Raw genomic sequence first — 13606 nt, forward strand, 5'->3', positions numbered from 1 at the left:
ACAGAGCTGAAGCACATCAGATCTTTCAGGAGGTGCTTCTTTTCAGATTCGCAAGGGTCTCACCACCTCTGCACAGGTGGACAATGCACCTGGATTTCTCCTCCCGTGCTGCAGATGGAGCTCCTTCACAGCTCAGTGCTTGCACAACAGCACACAAGGAGCTTGTGCAAGTTCCCCAGGGCAGCTTCGGCCTCTCAACAGGCAGAACGAAGTTTGCTTTGGATCACCCTTGTAATTCCTGGCTTGGAGAAGTCTGCTTCTCAGTGAGTTGTCTATTCAGGAAATCTACCGATTAGACAAACTTAAAACTTACATGAATTAAGATTATTTTTTTTTCCTTCGGAAATATATGAGGGAACACCACACAGAACAAGAGGAGAAATAGATCCACATACAGGAAAACAGGAGATACAGAGAAGCCACTTGATTCACCCCGACTGAACATAAGAACTCTTCAGGCATGGAGAAGAATATGACCAACAGCATCCTTCCCCCAAAAGTATATTTTATATTAGAAAACATCACTTTCATTAATTTGGGAAAGAAATCCCTCTCTAAATCACTATTTTATTGAGGCTAAATATTTCTGAAACTGAAAGCTGTGTGCTTATTTAATTGAAAGAATCCTATCCAAAGCAGCCAACATGCTTCACTGCAAATCCTCACATCTTTATAGACAAGTGAAATCTGTGTGACACTATTAACTGAAGTGACCTTTTTTTTCCCCACAAAAACGTTCTCTCACTTGAGAAAATTCACTTCCTTCTATCCTAAAAGATTGTTTCCATCACAGTTAAGGTAAAAGACATCTAATTTTCATCATTTTAATTTTGACTTCTGTTGAAGCAGCTGCTACATAATTTTGCATATTGGAATTGGAAAGGTTAAATTAGGCTTTGGAGAGCAGATAAGAAAGGAAATTTAGAGGTTTATACAATTTTTAATACACAATATATTCCCTGTATCGAGACTTTGATCACAGCCATGCAAGCTTTCTTACATTACCTATAAGCACCTGTAATTTAAAGAAAATTGATTTTTTTCCCTTGTCACTGCTAACCAGCACTGCGAGTATCTAATGTTAATTAAAAGATAAGAAGTGGCTCTTCAAAACTTTTATGACATTTGTCTCATTTTCAAATTGGAGCATTGCTGTATTCAGCCATTTTAGAACTAAAACAACATATTCTCTACTTGGGATTTTAAGTAACAAAAGACAAAACAAGAACCACTTGCAGCCAGCCTGTCCTTAACAATCTGCAGTGAAAAGGGAAAATCAATAGACACACTCTCTCCAATACTGAATACTAATACTAGTATTTCCAGGTACTAAAAAAATTTAAATATTCCTTTTTTAATTATTTCCAAACACTTACCGGTTGCCTCACACGGCAGAGCCAATTTTTCCAGAACAGAGCCTTGAATTGGTGTATAGCGTTCCCCATATCTTCTTTTCTCTCCTTCACCCACTTGCAGAGTGGACTTTCTAACTCAGAATCATCTCACCAAGCAGTCCAAACGTATTATTCAGAAGCTGATTAATTCCAGCACTGGTGAATAGTGCAGGAGATTTGCCTGCTTCCTCAGAAAAGATGAGATTATGTTTCTGCCTCTTGTTTTGCTTTCGTTGAGGAATCTCATCTTTCTGTTTTTCTTCTCAGTGCAATGAACAGTAAGGGGATGGGTTCATAGAAATGCCTTCAGGCTGCTTTACTCCACAGCTTACATTCTGCACTTGTTTCTACTTTTCTGGAATAAAAATGGATCCAAAAAATGAAGGGGTGGGGAAAGAATATGTAACACACGTTTATCTTTTTGCAAAGTTTTGTGACTCTTTGTCACTTTAGTGTTTATGTCTGTTTGTTTGCAGATGCTTATATTTTTGAAAAAAAAATAGGAGGAAAATAAATAGGAAAATAACTCTGTTTCACAACATAGCCCTGAAAATGTCAGTTTGCTTCTAGAACATCCTTATAAGTACACATCTAGCACAGTAGTGGTACCAATGCATCATCAGATGACTGTTGAGTTTTCTCTTCTGGAGGGTGTATGTCTGACAATTCATTCTCCTTTACCTACATAGAGGGGGAATATTCCAACAATAAAAATCTCTGTTAATTAATTGCCACATGCCACCTGGGATGAAAATCAGTCTTTCAGCAGCAGTTCCTTCAGCAAAGAGGTGGGAGAGCAATTCCTTCTGCAGAAGGGGAGAATGTGCAGACCTGTGGTGGCAGAGCCAGTGGAAGACCCAGCAGGAATCTGGTGGTGCAGAGGATGACCACCCTACCCACCAGGAATGACATTGTGAGCAGAGGAGTAAACTTTTGGGGCTTTTTTTTTGTTCTACACAAATGAATTGCCTAAGAATCTGATCCCCAAAAGCTCTCTCTTTTGGTCAACAGAGACACATAATACAGCCATTATATAAGGTAATTCAAACCACCTATAATCTCAGTCATGATTCACACACACAGGATAACATGATGCCTGAACAAATATTCTTAATTTCTTATTATTGCTGAGTAAATTGCATCACTGCACTTTCTACAACTGTATTCCTATTGAACGAAAGACACACCTTAACGTCCACAGCTATTTTTCCCCATTAAGAGTAAAATCCTCCAAAATATAAAAACTGTTTGGATACAGAAGCCATCAAAGAGGAATCCAACTTCCATTAGATTTAAGCCAAGGCAGCAATTTTAAAAGTTAATAAATCTGCTACTTCTGCGATGAAGAACTGCACATCTGCAGGTCTAATTAGTTGTATCAGTTTCTATGGGATGAGGATTAGCTAGCATTGAGTGCCTTAGCTTCCCTTTCCGAGGCTTTGGATTTGGGTCACCCAGCATCAGTTTTGGCCCTTCAGAGCACATTCTAAACTTAGTTACTCCACTTCCTGGGAAACTGACTGATTAGTCTGTTAAAATGTCTCTATTTGAAATGGTGCAAATTTCTGGTTTAATTTTTTCTTTTCCATGGTTCAAGGAATAGAGAAAAAAACAGACTAAGTAGGTGTCCTGAATTCATCAATTTCACATACTGGTAAAAATCCCCTCCCAAAAAAGCAGAAATCACAGATGAAGTCATGGCAGAGCACAACACCTTCATTTCTCAAATATGGTGGGATTTCCTTTTATATCCTCTGCTCTGAGACTGAAAAATTACTGAAGTAATCATTTAGTTCAAATAGAAATGTGAAAGTCCTCAGGACATGCTAAAAAACCAAATAGTTTAATGTTTACCTGAATGACCTGAAGCACACATGCACCTTTGAGTGAGGATTAACTAATACCTTACCAAGGAGCTCCACCTCACACTTGGGTGGCACTTCTGCTTTCAGCCAAACAGTGCTAAAATGCCTGCTATTTCAGAGCATGGACAGTCACTCTTCTTGCTAGGACCAAAGGTGACATTCTGTGAGAGCAGTGATGCAGATTCTGTGCACAGCAGAAGTTTGCATTTTTAAACAAATATTTTTCAGAAACTAAAACTGAAATACTGTTAATTAATTAATACAGCTGTTCTGGAAAGCCAGGGAGCAGAATCTATAGAATGTGATTTGTAAGAAGTTATAAATTACTCAGCATAATGAATTACATACACCTTATCAAAGCACCTGATACAGAAGACAGTTCCTGTCTGTAAGCATGTGAGCTAAAGCAGCTCGCATGAACCATCTGCCAAATTATTTTGAACAAGCCTTTCTGCAAAATCTCTGCCCATCCAACTGTGATGTGTTAATTTATTATGCTCTATATAATTACATTCTCATAAATGTGGCATGCTGTTTTCACAGAACCAACTATTTTGTATGCAATTAGTGTCCAGTACTAATGAACTACTGACTCCCCATTCTGCTGTATATAAGACACTCAACAGAAAAACACCTTTCACCATCGAGTTACATTGACTTCATTTGTCTCTTACTTCATTAGAGAAGTCTCTCACTACCTATAGAAATTCAATCTTGCCTCTTTTGGTGTCCTCCAGTGGCAGACCTGTTTTTTCTAGAATGAAATTTAGGAAAGCAACAGACATCCATTCTACCAAGAACAATCGCTGCAGTGACATTCTGGGAAATTTCTTCTAAAAGTAATTTTAGAAGACACAGATTCTATGAGCTTGATCGTATTATTTTGAATGTCATAGAAATATGAGAATTATTAAATCAAACCATCACCCCCCAAGCCCCAAACCAAACCTTTGGCACGAAAGATATAATATGGAAATGAAACACAGAGGCAGGAAAATCAAAGGAGTAATAAATATTTTTGGAAAGATGGATCAGCTATATTGCTGCCATCCTGGAAGCTCTTTTGAATCCTTAGGTTTCATCAGGAGAGCATCAAGCTGTATCCTGTGCAAGTACCAGCCTTAAAAATCTATATTAACAATATAATTATTTTGCTATAAACAACAAGTATATTAACTGAATGTTTTCAGGGTTCCTTGACAAAGTGGCTGTAGTCAACAGCAACATCTTGAGTATTGCAGGGCAAATTAGAAAGACATGGATTTCATCATGTGCTCCACTCACTCCTTCTGGAATGGAAACAAAAACAGGCTCAGAATTGGGTCTTTGAGTAAGGACAGGACAGAGTGACCTGCCCTTTTTTTGCTTCTGCTTATCTTTAGCAGGCTTTGCCTCAGTTTTAACTCAAAACATTACTTTTATAATATACAAGTTATCCAAAATCACTGGAGCTGAAAAGGCAGAAAAGCTCCTGCCAGCATCCAGTTCTGGCTTTAAAACTTGACTGCTTTATAATATCATACCATCAACACGCCACGTCTAGCCTGGAGTTTTAATACAATGTAATTAGAGTAGGCTGGCAAGCACTTTCAAAGAAACAAAATTTCATATGTTAAATAGGTTGAAGCCTGGGAGCCAACAATACTGTTTGGTATGGACAGGAATGCAGTCAAATCATGTGAGAACGATGGCTGGGAATCTGGCAAAGGAACCTATTTTCCTCTCACCACCCATCACTTCTTTCAGAAGGTTTATTAAGTGATCACAAGGCTTTCCTTTTAACATTAATAGGAATACTACTTGTAAATATTTACATGGGCCAGACCTGTGTTCAGACAAAGTGCCTGCAGGATGACATCAATTAGTAGCATCTTTCCTGGGAGACGCCTTGTGTGTGCCAAGTTAGGGCCTGGTGAAAAATGTTAGTTGTGGGTCAAATAATGGGGCTGATTAAAATGGAGCTATGTGTTAAACCAACAAAACAGACCCAATCTCCCAAGGGGGCTGGTAGTTTGTTTGAGCTTCTGGGGAGCTCTAAGAAGTTTTCTCTCATAAAATTACAGACTGATAGGAAATTGAAAATTTTCTCACAGCTACAAGCTCAGCACCAAGAAGAAGCATTTGGAATCAGGCTCATGTGTCATGTAAAACCAGCTCTTGTCTCTTTTGCTGCTGCTTCACTTTGTTTGTAGCCCAAGCAAAAGCACTGTACCTGTCAGCATTACTCTTTCTTCTATTATTGTACCACAGAGTTTCAGATTTTATATTGCTCTCTTCAGCAACTTCCTTTCTGTTCAGCAGACTGGACTTGTAATTTAATCCATACTCTGGAGTGCAATACTAAATGGTAATTATTTTAGAAAGATAAAACATTACTTTTAGTCACTCAAAGACTGAGAAACTTTCAGGAAAAGCAGACCTCAACATTTTGTAGCAAACCATAACAGTGACATCAAATCGCACTACTGTGCCTTCTTGTATTGAGTTGTTGCACGCAGATCCAATCCCCAAAGCCCAGTTTGCTGCTTTGGTTTTCTATCACCTGTCTTGTCAATGGAAATTAAAACCACCCCTGATTCAACCATATAACATTTTATTTAGGAGTATATATTGAGATCCTGACTTGAAAAAAATCCAATTCTGTTACACATTGCACATTGCAAAATCCTTTACAAAGAAGAATGTTTAAAAAATGTGTTGCTTATTGCATGCATATATTTTCAAGAAATACTGAAATTATCAAATTATTTCACTTGGTTTTTAAAGGACAGGTTAAAAAATTTGTTGTCTAACCACTTTTGGACATAGGTCATTCCATAATGTTCCTTTTCAGAATTTTTCACACCTTCCTTTAAAGAAAATCCTTCTCTGAAATATACCAAGATGCCATAAATAAAAATGCACTCCTTGAAGTCACTGTCTGAGTTCCTGCTCTATTTTTCAATCTCTTGCAAATGTAAAATCATTGCATTATAGCCTGTCTTCATTATGATCTCAACCATTTCTTTAATAAAATGGTAGGAATAGGCCAGAGCACCATGAATCACAGAACAAACCATTGGTAGGAACCACTTTTTTCTCCCTTCCTGCTTCCACTCTATTCATATCTTATGCATTCCTTCTTTGCTTTTATCCCTTCTGAGTCCTGGATTAAATGGGTTGTATAGTATTTTGCTAGGTACAGGATGGCACAGAGAACCACAGCAGGCCCTTGATTTGAAATGAGTTGCTGGAGTTTGCAGGATTTGTAAATCTACTAGGAGACACTGCATTATGTAATATTGAACATATATGTAATACCATATATGTTTTTTATAATATCACCACTCCAAATCCTGATTCATGTTCTACAGAAAGAATGATAATAGGTATATTGAACAATTGACTTGCATATAAAACCTGTAAATATTGTATAACTCTCTGTGAAACCTATAGGAAGGTAACTTCTCGGCCGGATACACACAAGTGATTCACTTCTTTATCTCCCTGTCCAGTTGCAGTCATAAGGGAAAATACAATTGTTCTTATCAGGGTAACATTCTGGCAAGTTTCCTCTGAAGTCAGGAAAGGTATTTTATTGCATGTCAGACATGTCTGTAGAGTGACCTCTTGTATTAGGAACACAGCGTCAGAGGAGAAGGAACAGCAGGAACAGGAAGATACTCGGTATCCTTTGATTTCTAATTTTAAGCTTTCATATGTCCCTTTACTCCATGTGGTGGGAAGCCCAGAAGTAAATATTTTAGCAGAAAGAAATGTATAGTGTCCTAAGGAGCAGTGGGAAGGAGGAAGGACATACAGGCAAAAGGTTAATGGCTCATCTTTCAGAGGCTTCTGCCAGGGTCTTGGCTATTGATTTAATACAATAGTTGCCTCAGCCCATGAATGCATGACCCTTCTCTCCAGCTTGGCCAGGCCACAAGACCATTTGTATTTTAGCAGACAGTACATAAGAGTTTTCATATGAGTTCTCAGAATAGAAGCACCTACATTATTTGACTGTAAATACAAAAACTTTTTTGGTTTCATTTGACAGCACACACTATTAAAATAATTCTTTTTAACAATTTTCCAGGTTCACTCTATCCTTCCTTTAAAAAGACAGATCACATCATTTTAGATTCATACCTCCAGGACAACTGTAGTAACATGCTTCCCCAGAGCTTCACAGAGTGACATTAAGTGTTTGTTTTCTAGGTAAAGCATTTTTTTTTTGTCTCTTTAGGTACTTCTTATTAAGAATTTCTTATACAACAGAAAGCTGTCTCATCCAAACCCATTCCAGTCAATCTGGTGTAAGACTTCCTTCATCATAAAGTGCAGCATGCACTGACGTGGTCTTTTTTTTATCTCCTTGTTGCTGTTTTGAGAACAGGACCTTGAAGAGAAAAGATGTGCTTTGTTGCATGTTTCCCAAAGGGCCTCACAGACTTCACACAATGCCTAGGCAAGCACCAGGAATAGTTAAGCACAGAATTTTTTTAATTCTTTTTTTTTTTTTAATAAAGGAGAAACTGTTCAAACAAAATGTGGAGCCATTCCCACTTCTCTCCTTGCCTTAAGCTTAGGGAAAAAAAGATTTTCTCTGAAAAATTACCTTCACTGTATATCCTGATCATAAATAAGAAAATGTGGCTTTAAAATTAACAGAAGACTAGATTGTAACTTTGTAAAAGTTACTAATATGTTTTCCAGCTTAAAGACTCATCAAATTTAGGGAGACTGATACTCATTGACAATTTCCTGTTCATGAGTCACCCTTCTTTTTTTAATGTTTTCATCACATTGTTTCCAGTCTCTGTCACTTGGTGACTGTGCCTACTACTAACATCCCTCTCTTACAGTTCTAACTCTTGTGCTTGTTAACAGCAGTGCAGACTGCAATCCTCATTAAAAATATTTCATTTTTCTGGGTCAGCCACAGCTGTTCTGAGAGCTTATCCAGACTTTTTGATCCATGACCCCTGCTAGGATTGGACCCTCCCTCACTGCAGTAGAAAGAAGGAAAATAAAAAAGAATAAAAGAAAAAAAAAGAAGAGAAGATAAACACATTTTCTTTAAATGACCAGGTACTTACATTCAAACCACAGCAGCAAAGCTGCAAGGAGTATTATTAAAAAAAAAAATCCCAAACACTTAGGCCAATGTTAGTGGAAAAAACTGCAATTGCAGAAGGGGTTTTGATGGCATGTACCACTAAGAGGTATACTCCAGTTCTTCAGAAAAACTGGGAACCATTCCAACAGTCAGTGTTACATCCTGAGAATGGAGATGAATATCAGTTAAAAAAAAAAAGAAACAAAGTAAAAGCAAGAAAAGAAGAAAAGAAAAGGGCTACCACAATATAGGCTTATGAACATGCTGTGCATCTCCTGAATGCCTTCGGTTCCTCTTCATAAGCAGGAGTCTTGTTTCAGCACAAGATTACTAGTACCTTAATGCAAAATTACTTAATGCATAAATATTTCCTGGGTATTGATTCAATTCTTTAGTTAAAATATTGCTGGATTGATATTGAGGCAGTACAGCTATTCAACAGCTCAGTGTCAAGTCCTTAATGCTTAGAAACTTCAGTCCCACACTTTGCAATTTCATGAAATTTTAATATATGAAAATAGTACTGTTTATTTGTCAAATTCTGCAAAAAAAAATAAACTGCATTCACTTTAAGTTTTATTTACAAGTGAAGCAACAAAGACAACTATAACTTATATAAGTTTTTATAAGAACAAGAAAATTATTCAAATTTTTAAGTTCATTTGCTGGTATGCATGTACTTGGCCATAAAGTTTGATTTTCTCTCTAGTTTTTCCTTTACAGCAGAGTTAAATAGTTTTGTTATGTATTATCACAGCCTTGTCCTTCACAACAGATCTCCTTTCCAATTCTCAGAAAAGTGAGTTTTCTATCCAGCAATGCATAACTAAGCAAACCTTAAGTGAAGTCCTTCAGCACATTCAGTTCCCAAAGAGCAGTGACATAAATGATTAACTTCCACTGACACACGGAATGCTGTGAGTTACTCTGAGGCAAAAGACCTGCAATGCACAGAAGTCATAACTGTGACCAGAACTGTACAAGGGCCTTCTCCTTCTCTAAAACATGAGATGGATATTTCATACTTTCCCAAGACTTTTCTTAATGAAATATCCCACTAACTTCTGCGGCCTCTGCTGGTACTCCACCAGGACATCGTGTGGGCTGCTGATTTGATCCCCCTCGAGTCGGTTCAGAAGAGTGACACACACTACAGCAGCTAGAAATGAAAAGACAGCGTTAGTTAGGAATGACACTCTTACGTTTTACAGTCCAAAAGCATAAACATTTGAACAAACAATTTAAAGAACAGAAATACAAGAGAAAACAAACCCCAAAAAAGAGTGTGCAGTATACCATGAGATGCTAGGGAACTAGCATGCTGTGCATGACACAAGGTAGAAATAGTTTAAGGGAACTGCTTGCTACACTAATAAAGCCAGAGCTCTCAGGCAGCTGCAGACACTTATTGTTATATCATGATTCCTGTGTTTTCCTTGACAGGAAGTACACTTCACAAGTACCCAGGACATGCCTGGTAGGAAGTGCCTGGCACAAGGTTCTAGCAGAGCCACAGTCCTGCCCTGAGTGCCTGTGCTGTAGTGCCATCCCTCAGGAAGCAGCAGATAAGCTGTCTCCACATTCATGGACAGGGAACACTGCAAGCACATGAGGACCCCAAGGATCATCTCAGGTCCATGTGCTGCATTTCAGCCATCAGAGCCCCAAAGGCAAAACCCCTCCTTTCACTCAAGCTCAGGTCTGTCACCCAACCCTATAACTCTGCTCTGTCTGGTGTTTCCGCCAGTGGCAATTTGCAGAGCACCAACAGTAAATACATATTAGAGACCTACAAAGCAGAGACAGCCAAAGGCCTCCTGAATTGCTCAGGGATAGTACTGGCTGAGTTTTTAATCCCTTTCAAGCCAGTAAGAACTCAGTGTATTTGATATAACCATTGGCTTTTTTGCTTATATTTCATCATTTTGACTTCCTCAATCTTAAAGGAGTTTGAGAAACACCAGAGTTTTAAATCAGCATATTCCTTGCTAAGGAAAGTGAGAGAAGACAGTTAATATGGTAAGAAGAAAGATACTGTATTATATTTTTAATTTCCCTTTTTTATTTAGCATGCATTAAAAAAATTTAACTCATTTTATGATTTGGAATGGTTTATTCATGACACTACTAAAAATCTTCAACTGTTTAAGAATCATAGTCTTAAGTCTACAGAAAATAATTATGTGTTCCATTTGATATGAAAGTATAGAAACTGAGTATAGTTACATATATACAGATCTGAGAAACACCTGATTGCTTGAACTAAGCAGTTGCTTTCTGTAAACTTCAAAAGCTAACTGGAGAAAATAAATGAATGGCATAGGATAATTAGGTACTTTAATGATTTACATGGTTGCCATGGGCTGAAATAGCAAATGACAGAAGTAAACTGTGTAAAAACTGCATGAGGAATTATAAGTTGTGACAAAACTGACTCAAATAAAAAAAAAGATAGCAACAAAACTATAAGCAGAAATATCTTTTATATATACGTATATGTGCAGAAGGTATGGAAACAGTCCTTTGCAGTTTTTAGCCACAATCCCCCTGCAATACAGAAAATTTCCTTTAGCTAGGATAAAGTGACTAAGTTAGTTTACCTTTGACACCACTGAGATTACACATTGCAGCAAATACAGAAGACTCCATCTCAATGTTTCTCACACCAGACTCATAAGCATTCTTCAAATATTGCAGCTTTTCTTCTTCATCATATAAGCAGATTGCACCATCCAACCTGCCCTGTCCTAGAATGTAATTTCAGAGTGATGAAATCACAGACCAAACTCAATTTTGAAAACACCCAGCTATTACAGTCTCCTCCATACAGTGCTCAGCTTTTACTACTACTTTATTTTTGTGCATAAGACAAATAGAGCAAAGTGATTCTTAGCTATTGCTAGAGCGTATACATATTATTTGTATTCTTTATAATCATGGTAACTTAGTGGTAATTGGTGAATCATGGTAACTTAATTAGTCTTCTTCATCTTCAATTCTCAAATTCACAAACAGGAAAATGTATGTTGTACATTCCCACACGTACAAGTACCAAAATTCCACCAGAAATTTTAAGTTTTATGAAAGAGCTGCATTTTTAATGTTTAATCGCTGTCTAATAAAACCACCAGGCTTAAAGATGCTGTCCTGTTTCTACCTTAAAAGGATGAACATTTTATTACTTACAGACTTTCCAAAGTAAGAGATGTAGAGTCTCTTAAGCTAACTAGCTAATACTGTTGAAAATTTTGAGAAAAATATTTACTCAAATTATTCAAGAACATCACCTACAGACAAGACAGCAGCAGGCTAAGTGCAGTAGACTTGAAATACACTGTATTTTACTCAGTCTCTTCTTGGGTTTGGAAGATGCAAATTAACGTCCTCAATCCTGTTCTCAGCTTTTGCTGTATGAGTTGAAAACATCCCTGACACTTTTTCTAGTGTTGCTTGCACCTGTGGCTGGTGCCTGAGATACACAAACTTACACTGCGTGCTTCTGCCCAAGCTGGAGCACTACCATGAAGATCATTTGTCACCTACTCAGCAACAGACAGAGAAAGTGGGATGAGGTGCCACTTACAGTCTGTTCTCACAAGGTTTCTGAGTGAACATCTAGGTTTGGGAGATCAGAAAAGCACCTGAATGCCTGTATGTTTATCCAAAACAGGCCTTGTCCGTTTGTGTCTCCTACATAGCTGCACTGACACAACTCAGCAACTTATCTTGGTTGTCTGATCACTGCTTTGCTCAAACTAAAACAAGTTCCAACTCTTTTTTCATAAAATATTCGCTTTAGGTACTTAACCAGTGCAAAGAAAACCTACCCTAAACAAGTCACCAACCCTAAACAAGTCACAATTCCCACTCCTCTAATCCCCAAAAATGCTTCAATAAATTACAAAATTTTGTGACAAATATACCTGACAGGTACATGAGAAGTGTATAGTAGACTATATGTACTTCAGAGGATCTATTAAAGCTGGGGAGAAATCTCCACAAAATCAAAAGTTTTATGCAGCCAACTGCTAAGTACAATGCTTGATTTTACGCAGATGAAAAAATAGGTTAATTGAGATTTGTGAGACAAGCCAGAGTAGGGAACACATTCTGTTAGTGAACTGGAAGCTTAATGTTATATATTATTCAATATTTATCTATTGCTGCTTACCAATATTCCTCTCTTAGTCTATCACCAGGCTTACCTTCATAAAAATCCAAAGTGCACATGGTGTTTCCAATGACTGTATTGAACTGACCAATTTCTTTACTGCACTGCATCAGCTCCTGAGCCAGCTGTTCATCCAGGTTGGTGCTGCGAACTACTGTCTTTCCCAGAACAACCTGTTCCAGCTGAGGCTTGAAGGTGGCATCTACAGACTGCCTAGTTATAACCACTGAGCCTGGCTCCAGACCTGCAGCAAAAGGAAATAGATATCCCTTCGCAATGCAGTTAACTAGTGGTTTCCAGACCCATAAAACATACATCTTGACCCAACCCTGCTTATGTTAAAGGTAGGGATTTTGCCTCTGAATCCACCAAGAGAATTTTTTGTCCATGACTAGCTGCTTCAGTTTATTATTACGAATAATTTCTGAAATAATGAATTTTTTCCTTTTTCACTTATTTCTTATATTTTCCATACAGGACAGGAATGTCCTTCTTCCGACATTGTCAGATCTTTAAGTGCATTTCCCCTATGCAAAAGCAGATATTGCCTTTACTTTCAAAATTACCAAAGAAAAATGATGCATCTCTTGTGGAAAACTGTTCTGACCATTAGTATCTTACATGCAGAGAGATGCTTTACTCTCCTGCAAAGACACTGTGGTTTGCAGAAAGGAAGAGAAAAATCAAGAGGGGAAATACCTATTCCACCAGAGGTGCCGATGCGAATGATGGTTATGTCGGAACACTTGGCATGATACAACAGTTTGATCAGCTCGTGCAACATGATTGAAATAGAAGGAATGCCCATGCCGTGCTGAAAAGGAAACACAAATTAATATTCCACATTCACATACACAACACAAAATATATATGAAAGAAACAGCTGGACATTATCTCCTGCCTGATGCTGTTTTCCCAAATACCACCTAACTTACTCCCAAAAAAACCCCAGCCTCTGGGTCTACAGAAGGATACTGAAAGGGCCTACAAATAGACTCCTGCTAGCTTTGGCAGACTGTGGATGAAATACAGTATTTCCAAAAATCATGAATTACAGAACATTTACATTCTCACAAGT

At 37.7% G+C, this 13606-nt stretch overlaps 2 protein-coding genes across 3 annotated transcripts in view; both read right to left on the reverse strand.

The window, feature by feature from the left end:
• Positions 1 to 1445, reverse strand: part of ABCA13 (ATP binding cassette subfamily A member 13) — a 169136-nt gene extending 167691 nt beyond the window's left edge. Inside the window, exon 1 of the mRNA XM_054285153.1 lies at positions 1377 to 1445. Coding sequence (XP_054141128.1) covers positions 1377 to 1445 — 69 coding nt within the window. The remainder of the gene's footprint in view (positions 1 to 1376) is intronic.
• A 7480-nt stretch (positions 1446 to 8925) lies between these two features.
• The window catches only part of UPP1 (uridine phosphorylase 1), a 28715-nt gene continuing 24034 nt past the window's right edge, over positions 8926 to 13606 (reverse strand). For both annotated transcript variants that reach the window (XM_054284888.1, XM_054284887.1), the window contains exons 5-8: positions 13228 to 13342; positions 12563 to 12772; positions 10958 to 11104; positions 8926 to 9516 (exon numbers count right to left, since the gene is read on the reverse strand). In XM_054284888.1, the coding sequence (XP_054140863.1) occupies positions 9377 to 9516; positions 10958 to 11104; positions 12563 to 12772; positions 13228 to 13342 (612 nt within the window). In that variant the 3' untranslated portion in view covers positions 8926 to 9376. The remainder of the gene's footprint in view (positions 9517 to 10957; positions 11105 to 12562; positions 12773 to 13227; positions 13343 to 13606) is intronic.

The sequence above is a fragment of the Melozone crissalis genome, unplaced genomic scaffold, assembly GCF_028551555.1.
Source record: "Melozone crissalis strain CALT ecotype California unplaced genomic scaffold, PUWL_Pcris_2 ptg000042l_1, whole genome shotgun sequence".
Taxonomy (NCBI): Eukaryota; Metazoa; Chordata; class Aves; order Passeriformes; family Passerellidae; genus Melozone; species Melozone crissalis.